The 25191-nt window shown below is 38.4% G+C and overlaps 1 protein-coding gene across 1 annotated transcript in view; it reads right to left on the bottom strand.

The window, feature by feature from the left end:
• The window catches only part of COL19A1 (collagen type XIX alpha 1 chain), a 378654-nt gene that overhangs the window by 108315 nt on the left and 245148 nt on the right, over positions 1-25191 (bottom strand). The window contains exon 15 of the mRNA XM_010586804.3: positions 11831-11884. Coding sequence (XP_010585106.3) covers positions 11831-11884 — 54 coding nt within the window. The remainder of the gene's footprint in view (positions 1-11830; positions 11885-25191) is intronic.

The raw sequence follows: 25191 nt of genomic DNA, 5'->3' as shown, positions 1-25191 counted from the left end.
GGAAGTCAGAACGTGGCTAATCATGTCTCTCTGTTGCTGCTCATATGTACACGGAGAGAAAAAGAGAAATAATTAGGAAATTGAACCCAAGTGCTTGTTTTCAAAATCTCAACCTGATACCCTCAGCTGCCTCCCATGCCTGTCTACACACTGGGTGGCCACACAAGGTGACAATGAAATTTTAGCAATGTTGGAAACAGCTGTCTTGTCTGGAACCATGACCCTAAAGGGAGAAAAATGGCCATAAAAATGATTGACTGGTCACCATCTCCACTTTTATATGTCATATGTGTTTATATTTTTAAGTAAGAGGAGTCAACTTATTTTCATTAAGAACTGAAATTACTATTCCTATTGAAACCCTGGTGGTGTAGCGGTTAAGAGCTATGGCTGCTAACCAAAAGGTTGGCAGTTCGAATCTACCAGGTGCTCCTTGGAAACCCTATGGGGCAGTCCTACTCTGTCCTATAGGTTTGCTATGAGTCAGAATCGACTCAATGGCAACAGGTTTGGTTTGATTTTTTGGTATTGACTCAAGTATGTGAAAGGATACAACCCCGATGCACACCTTTCCTGATTTTAAACCACACAGTATCTGTTTGAACGACTGCTTCTTGGTCTATGTACAGGTTCCACATGAGCACAATTACGTGCTCCGGAACTGACATTCTCTGCAGTGTTATCCATAATGTGTTATGATTCACACAGTTGCATGCCTTTGCATAGTCAATAAAACCAGGTAAACATCTTTCTGGTATTCTCTGCTTCCAGCCAGGATCCATCTGACCTCAGCAATGATATCTCTCATTCCACATCCTCTTCTGAATCCACCTTGAATTTCTGGCAGGTCTCTGTTGATGTACTCCTGCACCCATTTTTAAATTATCTTCAGCAAAACTTTACTTAAGTGTAATATTAATGATCCTGTTTGATAATTTCCACATTCTGTTGGATCACCTTTCTTTTGAATGGGCACAAATATTGATCTCTTCCAGTCAGTTGGCCAGGTAGTTGTCTTCGAAATTTCTTGATATAGACCAGTGAGTGCTTCCAGTATTGCATGCATTTGTTGAAATATCTCAATTGGTATTCCATCAATTCCTGGAGCCATGTTTTTTGGTATGCTTGTTTTTCGCACGTTAGCTGAACGTGAAGAGGACTTGGAGCACTTACTGATGAAGACCAAAGGCTACAGCCTTTGGTATGGCTTACATTTCAACATAAAGAAAACAAAAATCCTCACAACTAGACCAGTAAGTGACATCATGATAAACGGAGAAAAGATTGAAATTCTCAAGGATTTCATTTTACTTGGATTCACAATGCCCATGGTGGCAGCAGTCAAGAAATCTAACGATGTATTGAATTGTGCAAATCTGCTGCAAAAGACCTCTTTAAAGTGTTCAAAAGCAAAGACAGATGTCACTTTGTGTTTTCAGTTGCCTCACATACATGTGAAAGCTGCACAATGAATAAGGAAGACCAAAGAAAAATCAATGCATTTGACTTATGGTGTTGGCGAAGAATATTGAATATATCATGGACTGCCAGAAGAAAGAACAAGCCTGTCTTGGAAGAAGTACAGCCAGAATGCTCCTTAGAAGCAAGGATGGTGAGACTTTGTCTCATGTACTGTGGACATATTATCAGGAAGGACCAGTGCCTGGAGAAGAATATCATGCTTGGTAAGGTAGAGAGTCAGGGGAAGGGAGAAAAACCCTTAATGAGATGGATTGACACAGTGTCTGCAATGATGGGCTCAAGCATAGCAACGATTGTGAGGATTGCGCAAGACCGGGCAGTGTTTTGCTCTGTTGTACATAGGGTCACTATGAACTGGAACCAACTTGATAGCATCTAACAACCGCAACACTGACTCAGTTAAATGTCATGGTTCATTTTCTCCAAAGATATCATCATTACAGTACATGGCCTTTAGTTATTTAATAGACAAAGGAGACTGAAGTTTTTTGCTGAAAGGAAAGCCAAGAAACTTGACAAAGTCCTGATTAGTTTAAGGCTTCTGGAAGGGATGTTAAGAATATGAGTTGGATTTCCATTAAGACATAATGAGCCTCAAAATAGTCACATACAAGTTATTTTAACAAGAAATCAAATGTTTTCACTGGACATTTTCTATAAACGACTTTATTCAGCACTCCAAAATGTGTTTTGGGGGACTAACTTGTTTTAGAGGTGGGCTTTGCTACAAGCTGAAAACAATGACTTTGCACCTTGAGTTGTCAGTATGTAATGAATAAAGCTGAAGATGGAAGTCACAAGAATCAGAGGGTAATCATGGACAATGGAGTACAAGAGCAGAGGGCCTTAGTTCTATGGTGTTTTGAGGGCACGTATTTTCATTGTGAGTACTATTCATCTGATCCAACTGTAGACTATCAGAAAAGAAGCATTACATATAACTGTGGGGAAAAGGAAAAGACTGACTTACATGTAATAGAATTCTCCATCTTTAATGAAAAATGTAGCACCCAGTGGATTCAACCAAAACCGAAATTAAATGGGCTACAATCAAAGCTTTGTCAGTTTTCTTTTTTTCTCTCAGCAAACAAGTCTATTCCATGTACATTCAGGGACTAAAAATGATGTGCTAAAAATACTACCTTTGGAATAATTTATTTGAATCAATAGTAATAGTAATTTCATCACATAAAAAAATTAACCACCTCAGATAAAAACATACACACCAAGACTTACAAAAGGGCCAGTTGATTATTTGCCTACTCTAAAGAGCTCAGCTGCTAACCAAATTGTTGGCAGTTTGAACCCACCAACAGCTCCTTGGAAACCCTATGGGGCAGCTCTACTCGCAGGGTTGCTGTAAGTCAGAATCGACTTGACAGCAATGGGTATGGTTTTTTTTCTTTTTTTCCCCTACTCCTAAAGGCCCTATGTGATAGAACCATTCAGTTCCCAATTTTCTTCTGGCACCTTTACACTCCCAGTTTCTTTATGTTTGTTGGATGCATCAAGATCTTTCCTACCTCGGGTCTTTTGCATGCTCCATTCTCTCTGCTTGGAAAGTTCTTGTGTTAGCCTTCATATGGCTAGCTCCTCCTCAGGTAAGGTTGTCCAGGAGACACCTTCCTGTACCCCCTTAGCTGGAGTAACAACTCCTTCTTTCAAATCACTAATCCAGTTGATTCCTCTTACAGCACCTCACATTGGAATTGTTTTGTCTATTTATTGAGTTGTTCATTAACCGTTGTTGCCCCCACACCCAACAGAACGTAAGTTACTGAAGGTAGAGAGACCTTATCTATAGTTTGTTTTGTTATAACCATGATATACTAAATGCTTATAATAGCGATTAACACACAGTAGATGGTCAATAAATATTTTTGAATAAATGAATGCAATTTCACACCCTAAATTTACTCTTTAAACTGTATAGATGTTGTATAACCATGACCTTCAGGGCTGTGCAATGACAAGTCATGTTTTAAAGGTAAAAGGAATTCTACATTGAAGTTAAAACTGAAACAGAAATAACATGATTGTACATGTCTTAAATCAGATTGTCGTTCTAGGGAAAAAGCATAAATTCTATTGGCATTAGTTTCCAAAAAATTAACACTATAGGGTTTTATCAGTGTTTACAATAAAGGGGCATTTTAGAGACCCATAAGCTAAGGATTTTTACTTCAAGAGAGCATCAAATTGACATAAAAATGATTATTGATAAAACAGCGATTGTTCTCAAAGTACAGGAAGAGCAGAAAATGCAACAAAATCCTGGAACTAAATTTTGAAAGGCATGTAGATTTCTAATTAATTCTCAAAAACTGAAAAATTTCTATACTTGCAATATCCACCAAAGGGCTTTTTTTTTTTTTACCTAGAACTTTCTCAATGGAAACAGTAGAGGGAGCTGCTGCCCCACGTTACAAATTTCTTAGCTTCCTGTTTTCAACATAAATCTCTGTGCACTGAAATGTGACACATTGGAGCCCACTGCTCAATTCTCGTACTGCAATAATGACATAATGCACAAAAACAATACCAGGAAAAAAATAAAAGAAAATCAAAAGCCCTGCCTCTAACAGGAAGAAATAATAACATATTTTAAAATTAATGTGACTTTTAATAAACGCTTTTTACAAGTGATGATGAATGAGAGGTAAAATTAATGTCAAATGGGTGGGCTAATATATACTTCCTTTAATGGCTCATTAGTTAAATTCTCCTGCCTTCCCTCCTGCTCCACCTCATTTCCAGCTGCTTTTCTCTCTTTTCTAAAGAAACTAAAAATTAGAATACTTTGAAATAAACTAAGGCTTTTCAAGTCTTGAGATTTTCCAAGTGTCATTATCATAACACAGGGCCACTATTTTCCATTGCTTATGTTACTCAGATAACTGCAAGGCTTTAAAGAAAAGGAGATATTTTTATTAGAGTGTGAGTGTAGCTGAGACTTAAAGAACATCACAACTAATAAAATGTAACAGTTAAGATCATAGATGAACCACCTCCACAGTCAAGGAAGAGGCTATAAATCGGAGGAGAAAAAAACAACATTGAATACTTAGTCTTGGCTTGTATTATTAATTGTGAGTAATTTTTGTATCTCTTCATGAGTGTATTTACATATCTAGAATAAGTATCCCATATAGACAGCATGTGACCTTTCATTGTGTCAATTCATTGATAAACATTCAAATTTTTGTTAGCTGAATTTTGAGAAGAGTGTAAAGAGGGGAAAAAAAACCCATCTTGATTCAATTACAGATTTAAGACAATCTCTTCTATCTGCAATACCATACATGTGAATGAATGTTCAGAATAATATAATGATGAATCTGAGTTACCTTTAGATGGGGCTTAACATTTAGAAGAAGGTTCTTTCATATACATGACATTTAACCCCAGTGGCTGCGGCATGCAGGCGAGGCAGGTACTATCATTTGAAATTTACAGAGAAGGAAATTGAAATGTCAAGTAAGTTGTTCAAAGACATGCTAGTGAGGAGAAGGAATTGGTTCCTCATAGTCTTCTTATTCTACCCCACTATCCTGAAGCATTGCTGCTCCATCAATTACCACAGAAAAATCATACAATGTTCTGTAAGGCAGGTCGTAGCCAAGTGGTTAGCTAGAAGCTTGCCTTTTCTGTCTGTAGCCTAGCAGAATGAAGGTAGGCTTAGGGCCCAATTCCTGGGTTTCAAGTCTGGCTTCACCACGTACACTTGTGTGATCTTTGACACGTTACTTAATATTTCTCACCAGCATTTACCCCGTTAAAAAATGAGGATAATTTCCACTTCCCAAGATTCTTGTGAGGATTATTTAAGACATTGCAAGTAGAGTACCTAATGCATAGCTAGTGTGGAATAAACTTTCCCTATCCACCCCTCTCTCTTCTAAGTCTGTTTCCCTACTAGCTGGCAGTATTAAACCCTGGTAGTGTAGTGGTTAAGTGCTACGGCTGCTAGCCAAAAGGTCAGCAGTTTGAATCCACCAGGCGCTCCCTGGAAACTCTATGGGGCAGTTCTACTCTGTCCTATAGGGTCGCTATGAGTCGGAATCGACTTAACGGCAGTGGGTTTTGGTTTTGGTTTATCCACCCCTCTCTCTTCTGAGCCTGTTTCCCTGCGAGGTGGCAGCATTTCCCTCCCCAATATGTCTTCTCATACTGTCTCTCTAAAAACTGCTCTCAGTCATAACCTTAGTGTATAAACAGGTATTTTCAATCCAAGATACAGGAGCCCTGGTGGCGCAGTGGTTAAGTGTTTGGCTGCTAACCAAAAGGTCAGCAGTTCAAATCCATCAGCTACTCCTTGGAAACCCTCTGGGGCAGTTCTACTCTATCCTATAGGGTCACTGTGAGATGGAATTGACTCAATGGCAACTGCGTTTTAAAGATTTCCCTCTAATAAAGAATATTCATTCAAGACAAGATGGAAGAAGTTATTTGGGAAATTTGGATATAAGCTTGGCTTGTTAACAGGAAATTAGATGAATTCTTTAGAAAAAAAATGTTCAACATAAAAGGATAAAACAAGTTTGTGGCTAACTCTGTTAACCAGTTTAATTGCTCTTCAACTATAAATATTCAGGTTAAGAATGATTTTATTTTATGTAGTTTGTAAGTACATTCATTTCAACCGTCTTCCCTAAATAAATTAAAACAGGTACTGTATATGAGGAGCTGAAGTGGAGCTACACACACACACACACACACATATAACTTTCATCAAACGTTGATTCACAAAGGCATTTTAATAACTCCTCTAAATAACAACAATACATCTTTAAACCTTGAAGGGAAGAACATTTTTCTTGAGGAAAGTATGCTGTTATGGAAGGATTTATGCCTCTTGATAATGCCTATTCCTTGGTTCTTTTCAAAGGATCAGACTGACCAGAAAAAGGCCCACCCCTCCTCAACTTTTCCAAAGGCTGCTTGCTCAGCCACATGTTAAAACTATATGAAGTATTCACTCATTTAAGGGATATTATACCTTATTTGATTAATCTTTGGTAAGAGAGATAAAATTCAGACTTTATCTTTCACATCGTCATAAGAAATTCTACCATGTGCTTTAGGAATTTCACATGCTAGCCACTTGGGCAAGTGATACACCATCTCCTAATCCCAATCAGAAGAATTTTAACCCCTGTAAACCTTTCCCCTGCTCTTATTGCCGTCTTTCCTGCTGTAAAGTGAGGCTCATGTCAAATAGAGTACAGTTTAGAAAAACCTGTTGCTGTCAAGTCGATCCGGACTCTTAGTGACCCTGTAGGACAGAGTAGAACTGCCCCATGGGGTTTCCAAGGAGCGGCTGGTGGATTTGAACTGCTGACCTTTTGGTTAGCAGCTGTTGGTCTTAACCACTGCGCCACCAGGGCCCCACAATTCAGAAAAGACAACTAAATTAAAAAATAACATTTTGATATAAAAGGGCTCACAAATAAAGGGCAATGTCTCTTAAGCTATATATAAATCATATTAAAATGCAAATAGCTCCATGGGAAATCCTAACAGATAAAGACAATTCTCTGCTGATACTTTAAAAATGACAAACACTATGATGACTGCAGTGAATCTTGTTTACTCTCTCAAAAACTCTTAGTCCATTGTGTCACTAGTGTGAGCTATGAAAGAAATCTGGCTGTGGGATTCTCCAGCTTAGAATTTTTCACAAGTTTTCATAGCTTCCCATGACATGTGGCACTTTTTACAAGGTTCTCCAGGATCTGGCCCCAGCTGGATTTCCATCACTGGTGGCCTTGTGGTTCGGGTCTCTGAACTGCCCCTGGCTCCCCCACTGGTCCCCATGCCCCAAAAGTTTCGCATTCAGCACTTTTGTTCCTCTGCCAGCAGTACTGAGCTCCTCTCTCCTGCCTCTCTATTTGCTTTACTGTATAATTCTCCTCAACTTTTATGCTTTGGTTGTTAGTTCCTGTAGAAAACTACCCTTGACTATTATCTTTACTGAATTCTCTTCCTCCCTTCACATTTCTGTGAACTAAACTTGCATTTCCTAGAGGGCAAGGACAATGTCTTATTCATTTTTGCATCCCTATCTCCTAACTGAGTGTTAGACACGTACCAGTTGCCAGTTTCCTTCAAGGTGACTCTGACTCATGGCAACCCCATGTGTGTCAGAGTAGAATGTGCTCCATAGCATTTTCAATGGCTGATTTTTCAGGAGCTGATCACCAGGTCTTTCTTCCAAGGTTCCTCTGGATGGACTCAAATTTCCAGCCTTTCAGTTAGCAGCTGAGAGCATTAACCATTTGCAACATCCAAGGACTACATTAGACAGTTAAGAGGCCTTAAATGTTTCTAAAACTATCGAGTAATGTGAATTAAGAGCACTTTGATTTTTTTATGAGCTCATTTTCTTAAGATATTAATTAATCTGACCTTGAAAGCATTAATTTTGAAGAACTCTGTTCATTTCTAACCATTTGGGAAACAACAGTCCTCTTGTTAGAGTACTTCATGTTTAGAAAAAATTAAACGTAAAGGTGGCACAGAACAATGTGGGGAGCCTATTATTTTACCTTCTTTTTCAGTGCTGCCCTTCACTAAGCTCTGTAATATGAGTGGATGCTCCATAGGGTTTTCTGCAGCATGCTAGTATGCATATCAGCAATTCAACCCAGGATGTGAACAACTTCAAAAAAATCCAAAAGCCGATGAAAACTTTATCCCAAAAGTTTTGATAATACTTGTACTAGAGAAAAGGTATTTTAGTCATGCAGAGTTTTCTTAGAATTGGACAAAGTTTCTATAAACCACTGTTTTAAAACAAAAAATTGATAGATAATACTTTTTTTTTTTTTAAGAAAAGTTGCTCTGTAACTTAAAACCTTTTCTTTTCTGCATGGATTTTTCCCTGTCTTCTGTAGCCTAGCAAATTGGTAATTTTACTATATTAAAGAAGATAAATAAACCACTTTTAAAGATCATGTACTCAGGATTTAATGAACACTGTGTATCAGTCCCATGGCTGAGTTTAAATTCTAAATCTAATAGTTGAAATATAATAAGCACTTCTCTTCTCCAAACACTCTGACAATAAACTAAAACCTGTGGAATTAAATATTATAAATTCTTTCATATAGCTGCATATTTCTTAATTGTCTCAATTCTTCAATAAACTCATTTGATCTCCAGCTGAGGGCTCGTCCCAGAATTCAATGTATCCTTTTCTCTCCTACACATCTGGCAAGCCTGTCATAAAGGCCTTTGTCACTCAGATTCCTCCCCTGAGACAACAATTATCCCATCTTAAGTGCAGCATCATACGTTTTAGAAAACTACGCAAAGGTCTAATCTTGCCTGTTAGCATTCACCAGCTTTTCTTCTTTAAAGCACAAGATGATTACTGAAAATCTTACAACGTGTTCTCTGTTTTGTCAAAAAATTTGGAGTAAAAACCAACAAAGCTGAATATTTTAAGGACAGTATCCTAGTATACACAATTGTTTTTATAATCATTATTGATAGATACGAATCAATCGCTAATAGGGCAATCCACTCAAATGGCTAAAGTGGATGAAATGAAATGAACGACAGGACAGGAGAGCAATCCTGTTGTTGAGAATATACACAGTAGAACATACACCAATTCAACAATTCCTACATGTACAATTCAGTGACACTGATTACAGTATTCATTTTGCACATGTGACCACATCCTAACAGAGTCCTAAGGTGCTAGATCTGGGGCCTTCTAGTGGTGGTGCAAGGTGGTTCTGGTCTTTAAAAAGTCACTTATTATCTGGTCTTCATTTTCTCACCTATAAAATATATTCATTTGTTTACTCAGTCATAAAATAATTTATAGTCAAATCCCACAGGCCACAACTGGTGCTAATCAGTGGCAATAAAAAAAAAGGTTCAAAAAATAATTCACAGTGCAGTTATCAGACCAAAAAATCTAAATTCAGTGCCGTCGAGTCAATTCTGACTCATAGCGACCCTGTAGGACAGAGTAGAACTGCCCCATAGAGTTTCCAAGGAGCACCTGGCGGATTGGAACTGCTGACCCTTTGGTTAGCAGCCGTAGCACTTAGCCACTACGTCACCAGGGTTTCCAGTTATCAGACAGATAAAGAAAACAACATTTACAAAGCAGTGCGCCATGCCTATAGAAGGTAAGGTAACAGAATCATGGAGGATGATACCTTATGTGTTGAGAGAACTAGCAAAGGTTTTGTAGGAGAGCTGACGTCTGAGCTGAGTCATGAAGATGAAGGGGAGATTACCCAGGCATATACAAAGCACGACTTTTTTGAGGCAGCAGGGGAGATTAGACTACTGATTACAACAGAAAAGTCATAGAAGACAGCAGGTAAAGACAGGTATAGTGAAAATCATAAAAATTTGGAATCCATATTGTAAGCAAAAGAAATCTACTAAGGAATGTTAAGCTAAAGAGTTCCAAGGCTAGGTTTATGATTTAGAAATATTACTCCACTTAGAGAAGGCAGCAGAAACAAGACCAACTCTGAGATGGAAACAAAAATACCTGTACAAATTGACAAGGGCTCAAACTAAGGCAGTCCTAGTGGAGATGGAGAGGAGATGGATTCATGAGCTCCTGCAGTATAGAACTGACATAGCTTAGAGACCATTTGGATGTGGAAGATGAAGGAGAGGAAAAAAATCTAGGATTTTTTTAGAGTTTACTTTTAGACATGTTACTTTTGTTTTAGCTAGGAGATCTCCAAGTGGAAAAACTGAACAGGTAGTGGGATGTATAAGCCCAGAACTTAGTAGGAATCTTTGGTTGATATAAGACTTACAAAAAACCAAACCAATCCCAGTGCCGTCGAGTCCATTTCGACTCATAGCGACCCTATAGGACAGAGTAGAACTGCCCCATAGAGTTTCCAAGGAGTGCCTGGGGGTTCCGAACTGCTGACCCTTCGGTTAGCAGTCACAGCACTTAACCACTACGCCAGCAGGGTTTCCTGATATAAGACTAGGAGTTATTAATCCACCCAACGTATAGATGGGGGCAGAGGGAAAGCTATCAATGAAAGCAACAAAAAGGATGGCCCCAGAGGGTGAAGGAAGAAATCAATGTTACTGAAACAAGACAATAAAGAATTTCAAGGAGAAGAAAGCAAGCAACAGTGTGGAATTCTGCATAGCAGTGAGGTAAGACGAAGTGAAAGGAACCTGGCGCTCAGAGATTTCTGGTGATGGTAGAGTGTGCAGTTTTAGCTGAGTAGCTTAGCCTTGATACTCTACCCATTACCATTGAGTCAATCCTGACTCATAGCAACCCTATAGGACACAGTAGAACTGCCCCATAGAGTTTCCAAGGAGTGCCTGGTGGATCTGAACTGCCAACCGTTGTTTGGTTAGCAGCCATAGCACTTAACCACTATGCCACCAGGGTTTCCTTGAATACTGTAGTAAAGTAATGTAAATTATTTGAAGGATGGTCTAGGATTGGCATTTTATCTGATGCTTCTGTGGTTTTGGATGCAATAATAAGAGTTAATGGGGCCATAAGAAATGGAATACTTTTTCCAGAAACTTGGAGGAAAAGAAAGTGATAAGGTAACTGACTATAAGTTCTTCATAGCTCTTTTTAGCAACAACAATCTATGAAATTCTAGTAGCAGAACAGTTCTGTATTAAGATAAATGAATATGCTTCAGAAGATGTCTAAGTTACGACCAGCCTGAATGCTGTGAAACCGAGGAGAGGGAGCTTGGGTTGGTTCTGACAGAATTCATCTATTTGGATACTTGGCTTGAGGCTGCTCATATAAGCAGTTCACTTTTTTTTTTTTTTAATAATTTATTTTATTTTAGTAGTTGAGAATATACACAGTAGAACATATACCAATTCAACAATTCCTACATGTACAATTCAGTGACATTGATTACAGTCTTCAAATTGTACAACCATTCTCTCCCTCCTTTGCTGTGTTGTTCCTCCCCCATTAACATAAACTCACTGCCCCCTAAGGTTCCTAGCTAATCTTTCAAGTTGTTCTTGTCAGTTTCATCCCGTATAGATAGTTCTTAAAGGAGCACAATGCTCAAGGTAGATATTCTTTACCTATTAAGCTGTTCACTTTTGATCTTGTCCATGTAATAAAGCAGGTGAGGTGTGTGCAGACAGCTATCAGCCTCTCTTATCTCCTGGTTGGTGGTGGTGGTGGAGGAGGGTGGTGTAGGATAGCACTGGGGGCATAGATTACTCATCAAAGCCCAGAAACAAATAAGTCTCAAGCAGTAGAACGAATGAAATTATTATTTACAGGGGAGTAAGATAACTCTGAGATAAACACACAGAAAACAGAGGGAGAGGGCTGGTTATCCTACTGTTTACTCACAGGCGGTCCTGGGGGTCCTGGTTTTCCTGGGGGTCCAGGTTTTCCTCGCCTTCCCTTGAAATCAAAGAAAAACAGATAATAAATACTCTGATTTTATTTTAAGATAATATTTAACAGCAATACTGAAGACATAAATTAACAAAAAGTTAAAAAACAATCCCAAATCCACATGACTTTTTAATATCAATTAATTCTAAAAAGTATGGGCCAATTGTTAACCACCAAAATGAGAAATACAGTACCTGAGATGAATAAACAATAACTGATATTAAGCAGCCCTTTAAACATCATCTATATTAACAACCTTGATACTCCAGTAAAGCAGTATAAATTATCTAAAAGATAGTCTAAGATTGGCATTTTATCTGATGATTTTGTGGTTTTGGATGCAATAAGAAACACATTTGTCAACTTAAGTTGGTGTTTTTCAAAAAGAGGTCTGAATTCTAATTTTATAGGAGTTATCTGAGGGTAACAGTGTGTGTTAAAAATCCATATCCCTGGGCTCCATTTCAGACTCAATGGTTTGGAATCTCTAGAAATGGTAGCCACAAATCTACATATTTAAAGCCACTTCAAGTAATTATGCCCTAAGGCATATCATAATCATATATGTTATATAAAGCTCCTTAGTTAGCTCTTTTCTTTTGGATGGTGAAGCTGATTTATAAGTGCACTAAAATGTATATTCCTTGCTTATTAATCCACATGGTTGTAACCAACTTTTTCTCTTCCAAGTTCACAACCAGCTAAATTCCAATTGCAAGACTGAAAATAAGGCTGAAAAATAAGAATGTAATATATCTCTACATACACAGTTACATGTACCTAATATCATTCAGAATATTTACTTTTTATTACAAAATTATTTTTTAAAAAATTGTTTTTTCTAACAGAAGGAAGTAAGCTTAGGTATTGAAAACACAAATTTTGAATGATAAGCATTTCTGAGTATATGTTTTCTAAATATGGTCACTCTATTTTCATTGCTATTAAAATCTTTATTTGATTATCATGTTGATAGTATAGTAACGTGTTAAGGCTGACTGCTACTTAAAAAGTGGAGGTATATAGTTGACATTTTCAGTGTTTTTAGGGGGCAGAATACTAAGCATAAACTCAAAAGGTAGCCCATTTCGTTCACTAACTTTTTTGCTCTGAAAATGTTAGAAAAACATGCTTGATCTTTCTAGTTTTCATCTAGCTTGGAGTAGGGTAGGATATCCAAATGCTAGTGAAACCAGCGGAGTGAGCTTTGGGAGATAAGCAAGCATATATTATGCTGTGGTCAGGTGGGAAATGCTGCTACTATTGCTGTAGACGAGTGAAAGGCATATGATCATGGACTTTGTATAAAAACAGCTGCCTTTTAAATAAATAACTTTTTTTTTAAGGCTAGAGAAATAATTTTAATAAAATAAAAAATTTTATTAAAAGAAATTTAATGAGTGGTATTTTCATGTATCTCTTGTTTTAGAGATCTTAAACCTTGGAGGTACTTTGGGGGATTGAAAGATTGGGAGGAATACACATTGTATACTCTGTATACTGAATACAAGTTATACACGTGTACACCATTTTCTTCTCTGGGACTGCATATTTTCTGAAAATCAATATATTGGGTCTTTTAGTAAATGTAAGGCAATTAGCCACTAGGGGTTAATCCATGATAAAAAGTTTACACAGAGAGTGAAAGCATTATAATTTATTAATTCACAAGAGCACAAAGAAACTAAATCGATGACATCTAAGTAGATGATTGGTTCTTTAAGTATGCATTAGTTTGAGGTAAGTTAAAACCTAAGATCAACTTTTGTTTGCATTCCCCTTTCTTTAAAGGAGACATGTATATTGATTTGGCCAGGAAGTGGGGAAAATGAGGCTGTCTATTGATCAACTGTTATCACAGAGTTCATGTCTAAGACAAACCAAGTGTCAGGCATTGTAACATAACATTGGCACATTTTAAGATGTGGAGGAAAAAGCATTCACAATTCAGGAATGGGCAAGCATCCAAATTCTTGCATCTCACTGCTGATTTACACCATCATGTAAGTCAGCCTTGCAATTGTCAGAGGGTACTGATGTGCAGGCTGGAAGAGTGCAGAGAGAATGCGGGTTTTGTTTATGCACCCTTGCTAAGAGTGGGCATGAAGGTAGAATATTTCTGAGAAGTGTTAAATTATTGGAACATATTATGGGCTGAGAGCTTCAGTCAGCACAAATTTTCAGTTTAAATGTAGTTTCTGAGCTTGAGATCCTAGAGAACACTCTAAAGCAGATTTGAACAATTTCTCAAGGTGCGCTTTACAAAGCAACCCAGTCACTTTTTTCTTAGCACCACTACCAATCTATACTGGGAACAAGGTTAACCTTCAGTCCTAAGTCTCAGTGACCTGTGGTAGGGTAAATGATAGGACAGAACACAAGGATGGATGGATGAGAAATGGGGTGGAAGCTCCAGGGTATTAGGGAGCTATTCAAGAGGCCTCAATTTCTATCGATATAATAGCCCAAAGCCACTCCCAGACATTATCTTTCTTCCTTTTGGGGAGCCCCAGATATTGACTCCCTTGTCTTCCTTCCACTGTTCCCATCTGTAGCTTCTGACCAGTTCTTCCCACCTTCAAGGTCCCCAGCTGCAGTGAATACAACCTCACAGTCTTTTTTCTCTGAAAAAAAACTTCTCTCTTTTTCTCCTAAAAGCATTAAGGAAAAGGCAACAGCCTACCTAAGACAGAAGGTTTTTGGGAAGGTGAATTTTATTGTTTAAACCAAGAAAATTTGAGGAGTCCACCATGTGTCTGCCTGTTTGTCGTACTGTGGTGGCTTGTATGTTGCTGTGATGCTGGAAGCTATGCCACTGGTATTTCAAATAACAGAAAGGTAAGGGTCACCCTTGGTGGGCAGGTTTCAGCAGAGCTTCCAGACTAAGACAGACTAGGAAGAAGGACTTGGTGGACTACTTCTGAGAAAACTGGCCAGTGAAAAACCATCAACAGGAGACCAAAATTTTAAAATTACTCTAAACCAAAAATAATCACCAGGTGTCTGTCAGTTTGTCATATTGTGGTGGCTTGTGTGTTGCTGTGATGCTGGAAGATTTGCCACCAGTATTTTCACATAGCAGCAGGGTGACCCTTGGTGGACAGGTTTCAGCAAAGCTTCTAGACTAAGACAAACTAGGAAGAAGGACTTGGTGGCCTACTTCTGAAAAAACTGGTGAGCGAAAACCTTGTGAATAGCAGCGGAACATTGTCTGACATAGTGCCAGAAGACAAGCCCCTCAGGTTGGAAGGCACTCAAAATATGAACGGGGAAGGGCTGCCTCCTCAAAGTAGAGTTGACATTAATTATGTGGATGGAGTAAAGCTTTGGGACCTTCATTTTCTGATGTGGCACAACTCAAAATGAGAAGAAACAGCTGCAAAATCCATTAATAATTGGAATGTGGATTGTCAAAATATGAATCTAAGAAAACTGGAAGTTGTCAAAATGAAATGGAACTCTTGAAGATAGATATCCCAGGCATTATTAGTGAACTGAAATGGACTGGTATTGGTCATTTTGAACCAGATAATCACAAGATCAACTATGCCAGGAATAACAAACTGAAGACAAACGGCATTTCATTTATTGTCAAAAAGAACATTCCAAGATCCATCCTAAAGTACCATGTTGTCAGTGATAGTATAATATCCATATGCTTACAACGAATACCAGTTAATAGACTATTCTTCAAATTTACACAGCAACCACTAAGGCCAAAGGTGAGGAAACTGAAGAATTTTACCAACTTCTGCAGTCTGAGATTGATCAAACATTATTGGTGACTGGAAAGTAAAAGCTGGAAACAAAGAAGGATCGGTAGTAGGAAAATATGGCTCTGGTGATAAAAACTACACTGGAGATCGCATGATAGAGTTTTGCAAAACCAATGATCTATTCATTGGAAACACCTTTATTGACAACATAAGCAGTGGCTATGCACGTGGACCTCACTAAATGGAACAAACAGGAATCAAATTGACAATATCTGTGGAAAGAGACAACGGAGAAGCTTAGTATCATCTGTCAGAATAAGGCCAGTGGCCAACAGTGGAACAGAACATGAATTGCTCACATGCAAGTTCAAGCTGAAGTTGAAGAAAATTCAAACAAATTCATTAGAGCCAAAGTACAGCCTTGATTATATCCTCCCCCTGAATTTTGAGACCATCTCAAGAATAGATTTGATACATTGAACACTAATGACCAAATTCCAGATGAGTCGTGGAATGACATCGAGGACATCATGCATAAAAAAAGCAAAATATCATTGAAAGGAAAGAAAGAAAAGACTAGAAAGGATGTCAAAAGAAACTCTGAAACTTGCTCTTGAACAAAGAGCAGCTAAAGTGAATGGAAAAAAAAATGAAGTCAAAGAGCTATATAGAAGTTTTCAAAGTGTAGCTTGAGAAGACAAAGTATTACGACGCAATGTGCAAAGACCTGGAGTTAGAAAACTGAAAGGGAAGAACATGTTCGGCATTTCTCAAGCTGAAAGAACTGAAGAAAAAATCCAAGCCTTGAGTTGCAAAACTGAAGGATTCTTTGGGCAAAATGTTGAACAATGCAGGAAGCATCAAAAGAATATGGAAGGAATACACAGAGTCAACGTACCAAAAAGAATTGGCTGATGTTCAACCATTTCAGGAGGCAGCATATGATCAAGAACCAACGGTATTGAAGGAACAAGTCCAAGCTGCACTGAAGGCACTGGCGAAAAACAAGCCTCCAAGAATTGATGGAATACCAATTTAAATGTTGCAACAAACTGATGAAGTGCTGGAGGTGCTCATTCATCTATGCCAAGAAATTTGGAAGACAGCTACTTAGCCAACAGGCTGGAAGAAATCCATATTTGTGCCCATTCCAAAGAAAGGAGATCCAACAGAATATGAAAATTATTGAACAACATCAATATCACAAACAAAAAAAGTAAAATTCCGCTGAAGATAATTCAAAAACGTTTGTAGCAGGACATCAACAGGGAACTCCCAGAAATTCAAGCTGGATTCAGAAGAGGATGTGGAACCAGGGATATCATTGCTGATGTCAGATGGATCTTGGCTGAAAGCAGAGAATACCAGAAAGACGTTTACCTGTGTTTTATTGATTATGCAAAGGCATTCAACTGTGTGGATCATAACACATTATGGATAACACTGTGAAGAATGGGTATTCCAGAACACTTAATTGTGCTCATGAGGAACAAAGAGGCAGTCATTCGAAAAGAACAAGGGAATACTATGTGTTTTGAAATCAGGAAAGGTATGCATCAGAGTTGTACCCTTTCACGTACTTATTCTATTTGTATGCTGAGCAAATAATCTGAGAAGCTGGACTATATGTAGAAGAATGGGGCATCAGGATTGGAGGAAGACTCATTAACAACCTGTGTTATGCAGATGACACAACCTTGCTTGCTGAAAGTGAAGATGACTTGAAGCACTTACTGATGAAGATCAAAGACCACAGCCCTTAGTGCGGATTACACCTCAACATAAAGAATACAAAAATTTCACAACTAGACAAATAAGCGACATCATGATAAATGGTCAAAAGATTGAATTTGTGAAGGATTTCATTTTACTTGGATCCATAATCAATGAACATGGAAGCAGCAGTCAGGAAATCAAATGACGTATTGCATTGGGCAAATCTGATGCAAAAGACTTTTTTAAAGTGTTCAAAAGCAAAGATGTCACTTCGAGGACTAAGGTGCATCTGATCCAAGCCATGGTATTTTCAATTGCCTCATACATACATGAAAGCTGGACAATGAATAAGGAAGACTGAAGAATTATTGATGGCTTTGAATTATTGCGTTGGCGAAGAATATTGAATATACCATGGACTACCAGAAGAACTAACAAATCTTTTCTTAGAAGAAGTATAGCCAGAGTGCTCCTTGGAAGCAAGGATGGCAAGACTTCGTCTTAAGTACTTTGGACATGTTATCCAGAGGGACCGATGCCTAGAGAAGGACATCGTGCTTGGTAAAGTCAACGGTCACTGAAAAAGAGGAAGATCTTCAAGAAGATGGATTGACACAGTGGCTTCAGCAGTGGGCTCAAGCACAGCAACAGCTGGGAGGATGGCGCAGGACTGGGCAGTGTTTTGTTTCTGTTATAGGTAGGGTTGCTATAAGTCAGAACTGACTCAAGGGCACTTAACAACAACAACAACAATAATTTGAGGAGTAATTTACTATTAATGACAACACCAGGATAAAAGACATAAACCACAACTCTCATCCTAGAACTAAAATCGGATTTGTCCATTTTTCAGAGGAAGGTGTGATCTGTGAATGTTTGGGCTTTTCCACTCAGGGCTCTGGGAAATTGGGTGAGGACACCAAGGGGCAGGGCCTCGGCTTGTGGTTGTTGATAGGAGCAGGGAAAACCCTAGTGATGCTGAAGGCAGGAGTAAAAAAAAAAAATTTTTTTTTTTTTTAGGAGTAGTTACTGTTTATTTCCATTTCTGTCTCCTATTCTGTCCTTTTATTACAGGGGTCACTGTAGATGCACTGTAAAGTGAGCAAAAAGCGGGGACTTGCATATGGGTGTGTATGAAATCATTATAGCTAAGTGTTGAGCCAGGAGAGGCCTTCCTGGTTAGGGTGGCCATTCCCAGGTGACCATTTGTTCATATGCAGCTGTATCTCCAAATGGTTGGAAACCTACTGTTTCAGCATTATTACAATTGGACTAATCCAAAACATTCCTGAAAACTGGCATACAAAGCACAAAATACAGATTTACCACATCAGGTTGTCCTAGAAACCTCCAAGTACTCAATTTCTTGTTTTGCATCAGTTTAATGATTAGTAAACAGCCATTAGGAGACAGATATCTGCCTAATGATCTAAACTCAAACCTGACTGTGTGTCAGCATCACCTGGAGAGCTGGTTAAGAGATGGCTGGGCACCTCTTGCAGTTTCTGATTCAGTAGGTCTGGGGGAGGGTCTGAGAATTTGTATTCCTAACAAGGGTCTAGAAACCCTGGTGGCGCAGTGGTTAAGAGTTTGGCTGCTAATCAAAAGGCTGGCGGTTCAAATCTACTAGGTGCTCCTTGGAAACCCTGTGGGGCAGTTTAGCTCTGTCCTTCAGAGTTGCTATGAGTTGAAATTGCCTAGACGGTAATGAGTGACAAGGTTCCAGGTGATACCGATGCTGCTGGTCTGGGCACCACACTTTGAGAAACTGCTCTAAACCTAAAGCTCTTATTTCAAGTCACATCTTATAAATCTTGTAGCTCAAAACAAAATAACTTACTGCGTTTTGCAATTATGTTGAACTTTGAGCAGAAAATGTCATTGCCATATTCAGGAACACCTGGGTTGAAATCCCTCCTTCTTAGAGAAACTTTCTGTGCCAAAGTTTCACTGCTGTGAAATTGGTACTTACGTTTTGCAACAGGTGTGTGGAAGGATTAAAAAAGAGATCACGTGTAGAACTCCTACTACAATGTCCAGCACGTGGTGGTGGTAATAAATATTAATTTCTTTCCTCCCTCTACCAACCTCTACCCAATTCTCCATTCTCCTATATAAAAATGTTTGATAATGCATGAAGGAACCTTCTAAAATATGAGATGTGAATCCTTTAAAAGAGTGTAATAAACTCTTAACTATGCATATGGATTTTTTTCCATCTAGAATAAGAATCAAGACATGCACTAAGAGTAGGAAAAAAAAATTGTGGTCTATTCATATGTACCAATGAATAGGAATGAAACACAACCATGTGCAACAATATGAATGAATCTGAAAAACATAATGTTGATCAATTTATATAAAGAATGAAAGCAGCAAAACTAATTCATGCTGTAAGAAGTTATAATGGGTTACCCATGGGTGGGGGCAGTGGCTGGAAGGGAGCATGGGGGTGTTTCTGGGGTGAAGGTGTTGTTTCTTGAACTGTGTGCTGGCTACTTGGGTGTGTTCCGTTTGAGAGAAGCCACCAAACTGTATATTTATGATACATACATTTTTCTGAATGTATACTATACTTCAAAAAAAAGTAAAATCAGGAAATTTCCACAAGGGTATGATTTCATCTGAGTTATCTGATGACTTCACCCATCTGGATTTGCTGTGTAGAAAGCCACAGAAAGTCACTGTTATCAGGGAGAAAACAAATACAAAAACAAGGCTATTGAAATAAATGACATGTACAAATTTTCAACAGTAAAAATAACTCAACGCTTCCAGGGTGGCTTGCAGTATGAGAGCACATGTATCTTAAATTAGCCACTTGATTTATAAACACTTGGCCCTCCAGGAGCATCGAGAAGGGAAGAATGCAAATAATGGCCTACTGGTGCTGACCTGACAAGTGGTTTTTCTGCTGAGAAGGATGATGACTATGAAGACGAGGCTAGAGCAGTAATTAGACTTAAGTAAAGGATGGCATGCAGACCCCAAGCCCACAAAATGAAACATAGTCTCTCTTAATTGCTAGGTCTCACTAATACAGCTGACTCCTTTCAAATATTTCCCTGTTCCTGTGTGTGTGTGTGTGTGTGTGTGTACTTAGCACGTGCTTAGGCATCAACTCAGCCTGAACAAGGTATCAAGGAAGTGTCAAGGGGGAGGAGACAGGGCCTTGACTGGCACACACAACTGTGAACGAGGTGTTAATTACACAGGAGAACATTACAGACTATCTGGGAAGTTCAGTCTTCTTTTTTTACATTGTGAGCGGAAATAAGATTTATGACTGATGTTGTAAATAGTTACCACATTTGGAAATCAATGATATGTGAAAACATGGGAATGGAATACTTCTGTGAGGAACGCATACTATCCTAAGTGCATTTTGTTTCCTAACAGATATTTAAAAACACATCTATGACAGCAACACGGCTAGTCATAAAGGTCTTATTATGACAGGGATCAGACAAGTAGCTCTTAGAAGGACACGGAAAGAGATTATAATTTAGCATGAACAAACGATTTGAAATAGGTTTAGAGCTAAGGAAAGCTGAATCCATCCTGTGATGCTATTCTTGATATTTTCTTCAAGTTTTACTATACCTCTGACCCTTTCCTTTCTTTTCCTAGGATGGATTCTACCTAGCAACTAATGCAGTTATCAAAACAAATGAGAACTTGTGACATTATTATCTAAACCCTCAGCTGTAACTGAATAAATTATATTTGGATAAACAATACCACTTTATCAAAACTTTGAGTTGGACCAAATGGTCTGGCCTGTGGTTAATAACTTCTATGCTCAATGCTTAGGCATTCCTCTTAAGTTATCATGTTGGTCTATAAAGTTATCATGTTGGTCTATAAAGTTATCATGTTGTACTAGTTTGGTCACAAAGATAAGTATAGTCAAGGTCTGACCTTTCCATTCCCTTCTGACTGGATATACTCAACGATCAGCTTTTCCCTGTTTGCCCTGATCTGTCCATGTAGTACCAGGAAACGTAAGAAAGGCCTATGACTAATGATTATTGAAATGGTTACCATTTGCCAAGAGCTTAGCATGTTCCAGTCACTGAGTGTTAAGCACTTGACTTACATTATCTCATTTAATCCTTTCAAAATTCCTGTGTGCTAGGTGGTACTGTTCCCATTTTACAGAGGAAGAAAGACTAAATATCTTTCTCCAGGTCACTCACCTCTTAGTTGGTGCGGCCAGAATCTAAACCAAAGTATATTTTATCCTAAAACCCATAATCCTCAGGATTAGTTTTCCTTGGAGTGGGTATCCTGATCAGTCACAATTTAAATGACTTTGCTGCAGTAACTCTTGAGATTCTCTTGTTTTCTCATAACTAAGCCAGATTTTTCAGATGTCCCATTTGCTTAATTACTTTGCCCTTTGGAATTTCGTTCTTCCTAGTTCTTGCCTGTTTGCCTGGTTTTTGCTTGTCCCTGCTTCAGAATCTACCCTAACTTCTACAGTCCTGCCACCCTGCTAACTGTAACCTTCTATTTAGATTTGTCTGGACTCTGGAATGCCTTGCTAAACTGCCAACTCTCTCAGTCCTGGTTTCTGGCTCTGTTTTCTCTGCCTGCCATTGCCAATCTCTGCCAAGCCATTTATTCATGTTGGGTGGGGCAGTGGTAGGGTGTGGCTAAACAATTTCCTGAACATGCTGTGACACATTTTAATGTCTTTGTGCCACATTCAGAGGGTGGATGCTGGAAGTGCAATGTGAAAATGTTCTTTCCTCCATATTTGGAAGCTCATAGCAGTCATGCTTCCAGATCAGAGAAGGAAAACCCTGCCATATACACTGGCCTTCTTGTCTGAGAATTTTGCCACTGGGCTTCCACATCTCCAAATCCAAGTACTTTCATAATGCCTCATGGATCTAGAATTTTATCTTTCATTTTTGTTAATTTTATCTATATTTCTTAGATGTCGAATAGACAAAATCAACATGTAGAGGGATAAATAATGCATATTAAATGATAGTGTTTCATTTAATAGAATTAAATGTGAATTTAATGGGTTAAAATGCATTTGGGTATTTAGATCTGATTTCAGAATAAAATACTATAAAAAATGAGCAAATTTATTCAGGGAAGATTTACTGTCTTTTGCATACTGTGCTAGGGGAAAAAGTGTTTATTAAGATGTCTGAGACATGGATCTTGCCTTCAAGGTAGAAGCAGAGGGACAGTTATTCACAACAGAGATTTGGGTAGACTTGTCCATTTGGCTGTAGGTGAGCTCAGGAGATACAGGGAGGGCAAGTGAGAACTGCTTTCCCTAACTGGGACAGCTTTCCCTGGATGCTTCTCCACCACATGTCTCAGACATGTGTGTCCCGCTTGGCCCTTTCCTCTGATATTGATTGCCAACTTTAAATGAAGTGTGGTCAGAAGAAATTTCCCAGCTTGACCACTCCCTTTTTCTTGCACAACTGATTTAAATAATGGGAAAATGTACTGATGTCCTTTCAAAAACTGAATACTTGCAGACATACCATTGTATAAATATTGAGTATACTTTTTCTTTATTTGAACACTATTATGCATTTCCCTAAACTTAACATTCAATGTCACTGAACCATAATTGGGTAAAAGCAATCTGAAGTTGTCCTTATCAACCCACCTCCCCTCAGAGTCTTTTTCTACTTCAGCTACAACCTTTTCCTGCCAAAACAAGGTTAGGGCTTCTTAGGAAAGCTGGTGCCCAGTTGGTCCCTGCCAGCCCTGACTGTGGATCACTTAAAGGATTCGTTTTATGGTTTCCTTAGACTTTTCTCTGTTCCCCTTGAGAGATGTCCCATACAGCAGAAATCCCAGATAACCTTGTTCCTGGCATGTTTGCTGAAGCTAATACATACATACACACACACACACATACACACACACATACACACACCCAACTTATATAACCAATTTGGCTTTTCAACTACATAAAATTCCGTTATAACTTTTAAACTCCTTTGCTCACCTCCCACATCTTCACTGTGTTTTTGTAGGACACTTCCTCACGCTCAGCAGGCATGTAGCAAGATTCATTCAATAATTAATTCCACAAATATTTACTGAGTCCCTACTATGGGCCAGGCCCTTTCCTATATCTGGAAATACTGTGAGTCCCTATCCCAATGGGGACAATAATAGTAACAGATAAACACATGGCCCTTACTATCTGCCAGGCACCATTCAAAGCAATTTACTCATATTTATTCATTTAATCCTCAAAATATCCTTGAGATAGCCCCATTTTACAGATGAGGCAACTGAGTCACAAACCAACTTGCCCAAGGTCTCATGGTTAGTAAGTAGCAAAGTTGGGACTTGAATCCAGGAAAATTGTCTGCATACCCTCTGATCTTTAACTACTATGCTATACTTCCTGTTTTTCTGACAAATAAACCAAAAAAAAAAAAAGTAACTTTGCATAGCTGAATAAAGTGATAACAAAGTGATTTGATATAATGACGCACACTATTTTTGACAGAAAATCAAGGGAGGCCTCAGCAGATCCTGAACTAAGTGAGTTCTTGAACCACGTGAGGTCTTTGGAAGAGCATCCAGCAGAAGAACAAAGTTCTGAATATGGCCTGTTCAAGAAACAGCAAGGACAAAGTGCGGCTAGAGAAGAGCAAGTGAGTGGGTAGGTGACAGGTGGGCCAGATCACGCTGGGCCCTGCAGATTATGGCAAGGGCTCTAGGTTTTATTATTTTAATTGTGATGGGAAGTTACTGGGAGCTTTCTTTTTAAAAGGTGATATAATATAGATCGATCTAAAGCACCTGCCTGTCTAGGTGGATAATAGCCAGGAAGGTAAAGCTACTGCAAACACATCATTTAATAGAGGTTCAATAGAACTGATTTTAGGTTATCTGATTTAGATTGCCTGTGCCATCACTTCCTTCCATTAGTGTAGATAATCAGGGGCTGATTATCCCTATAGCACTTCCATTTACACGTGCAAAATATTTTTCACCTCCCATTAACATTTTATGTTACTGAATAGAATATCTGTTCTTCTCTGATATTTACCCAGTCCATTATTTTCAACTGGAAAAAAGATATATAAGGAAGTGAGATCGATTTCATCCTTTACAATGAACTATGGTTTTAAAACAGAGAAAGCTGCATTGTGTAAGTAATCCTACAAGACTTATACAAGGATATTAATAATTTAATGAACTTGTACTCAGGGGGGAAAAATGTTCTTGAAACATGTCAGGATGAATTTTCAAGGGAAAGACCTAATTAGCAGTGTCTGAAGCATATGTCATTACATTTAGAAAACAAGAACTAGTCCCCATGGACAGAATGGTAAGTTAGATTTTAAAGCTTTAACTACTCCAGTTAATATGTATGATTAATGAGCAATACGTCAGCTGGCTGGCCTGAATCAGGTGAAAGACCTCGTAGGGAAAAAAAGAAATTAAAAAACAAACAAACAAACAATTGGATGCTTAAGATCATACATAAAATATGCAAATGTTTGTAATATCATTTATATTATGATCAGTCAATAACTTAGAGTCTTTACTGGGAAATAACACCACAGTTTGGAATATCTCTTAAAATATATAATCAACGCCATAAAGGTACCCTAAAGTAATGGAAAGCAGCCCGAGTGGCGTAAGTTGTTTGCGATGGGCTCTTAACCTAAAAGTTGACAGTTTGAACCCACCCAGTGGCTCCGCAGACGAAAAGGTCTGTTGATCTGCTTCCGTAAAGATTACAGTCAAGACCCCGTAGAGCAGTTCTAGTCTGTAACAAATGGACTGCCATGAGTCAGGGGTCAACTTGAACAGCAGGTAACAGCAATACCAACAAGTAATAGATGACTATGTGTCCCAATGACTTTACAAGTAAGA

The sequence above is a fragment of the Loxodonta africana genome, chromosome 1 (genome assembly GCF_030014295.1).
Source record: "Loxodonta africana isolate mLoxAfr1 chromosome 1, mLoxAfr1.hap2, whole genome shotgun sequence".
NCBI lineage: Eukaryota > Metazoa > Chordata > Mammalia > Proboscidea > Elephantidae > Loxodonta > Loxodonta africana.
The sequence above is the reverse complement of the archived record's forward strand: the minus strand, read 5'-3'. Positions and strand labels throughout refer to the sequence as shown.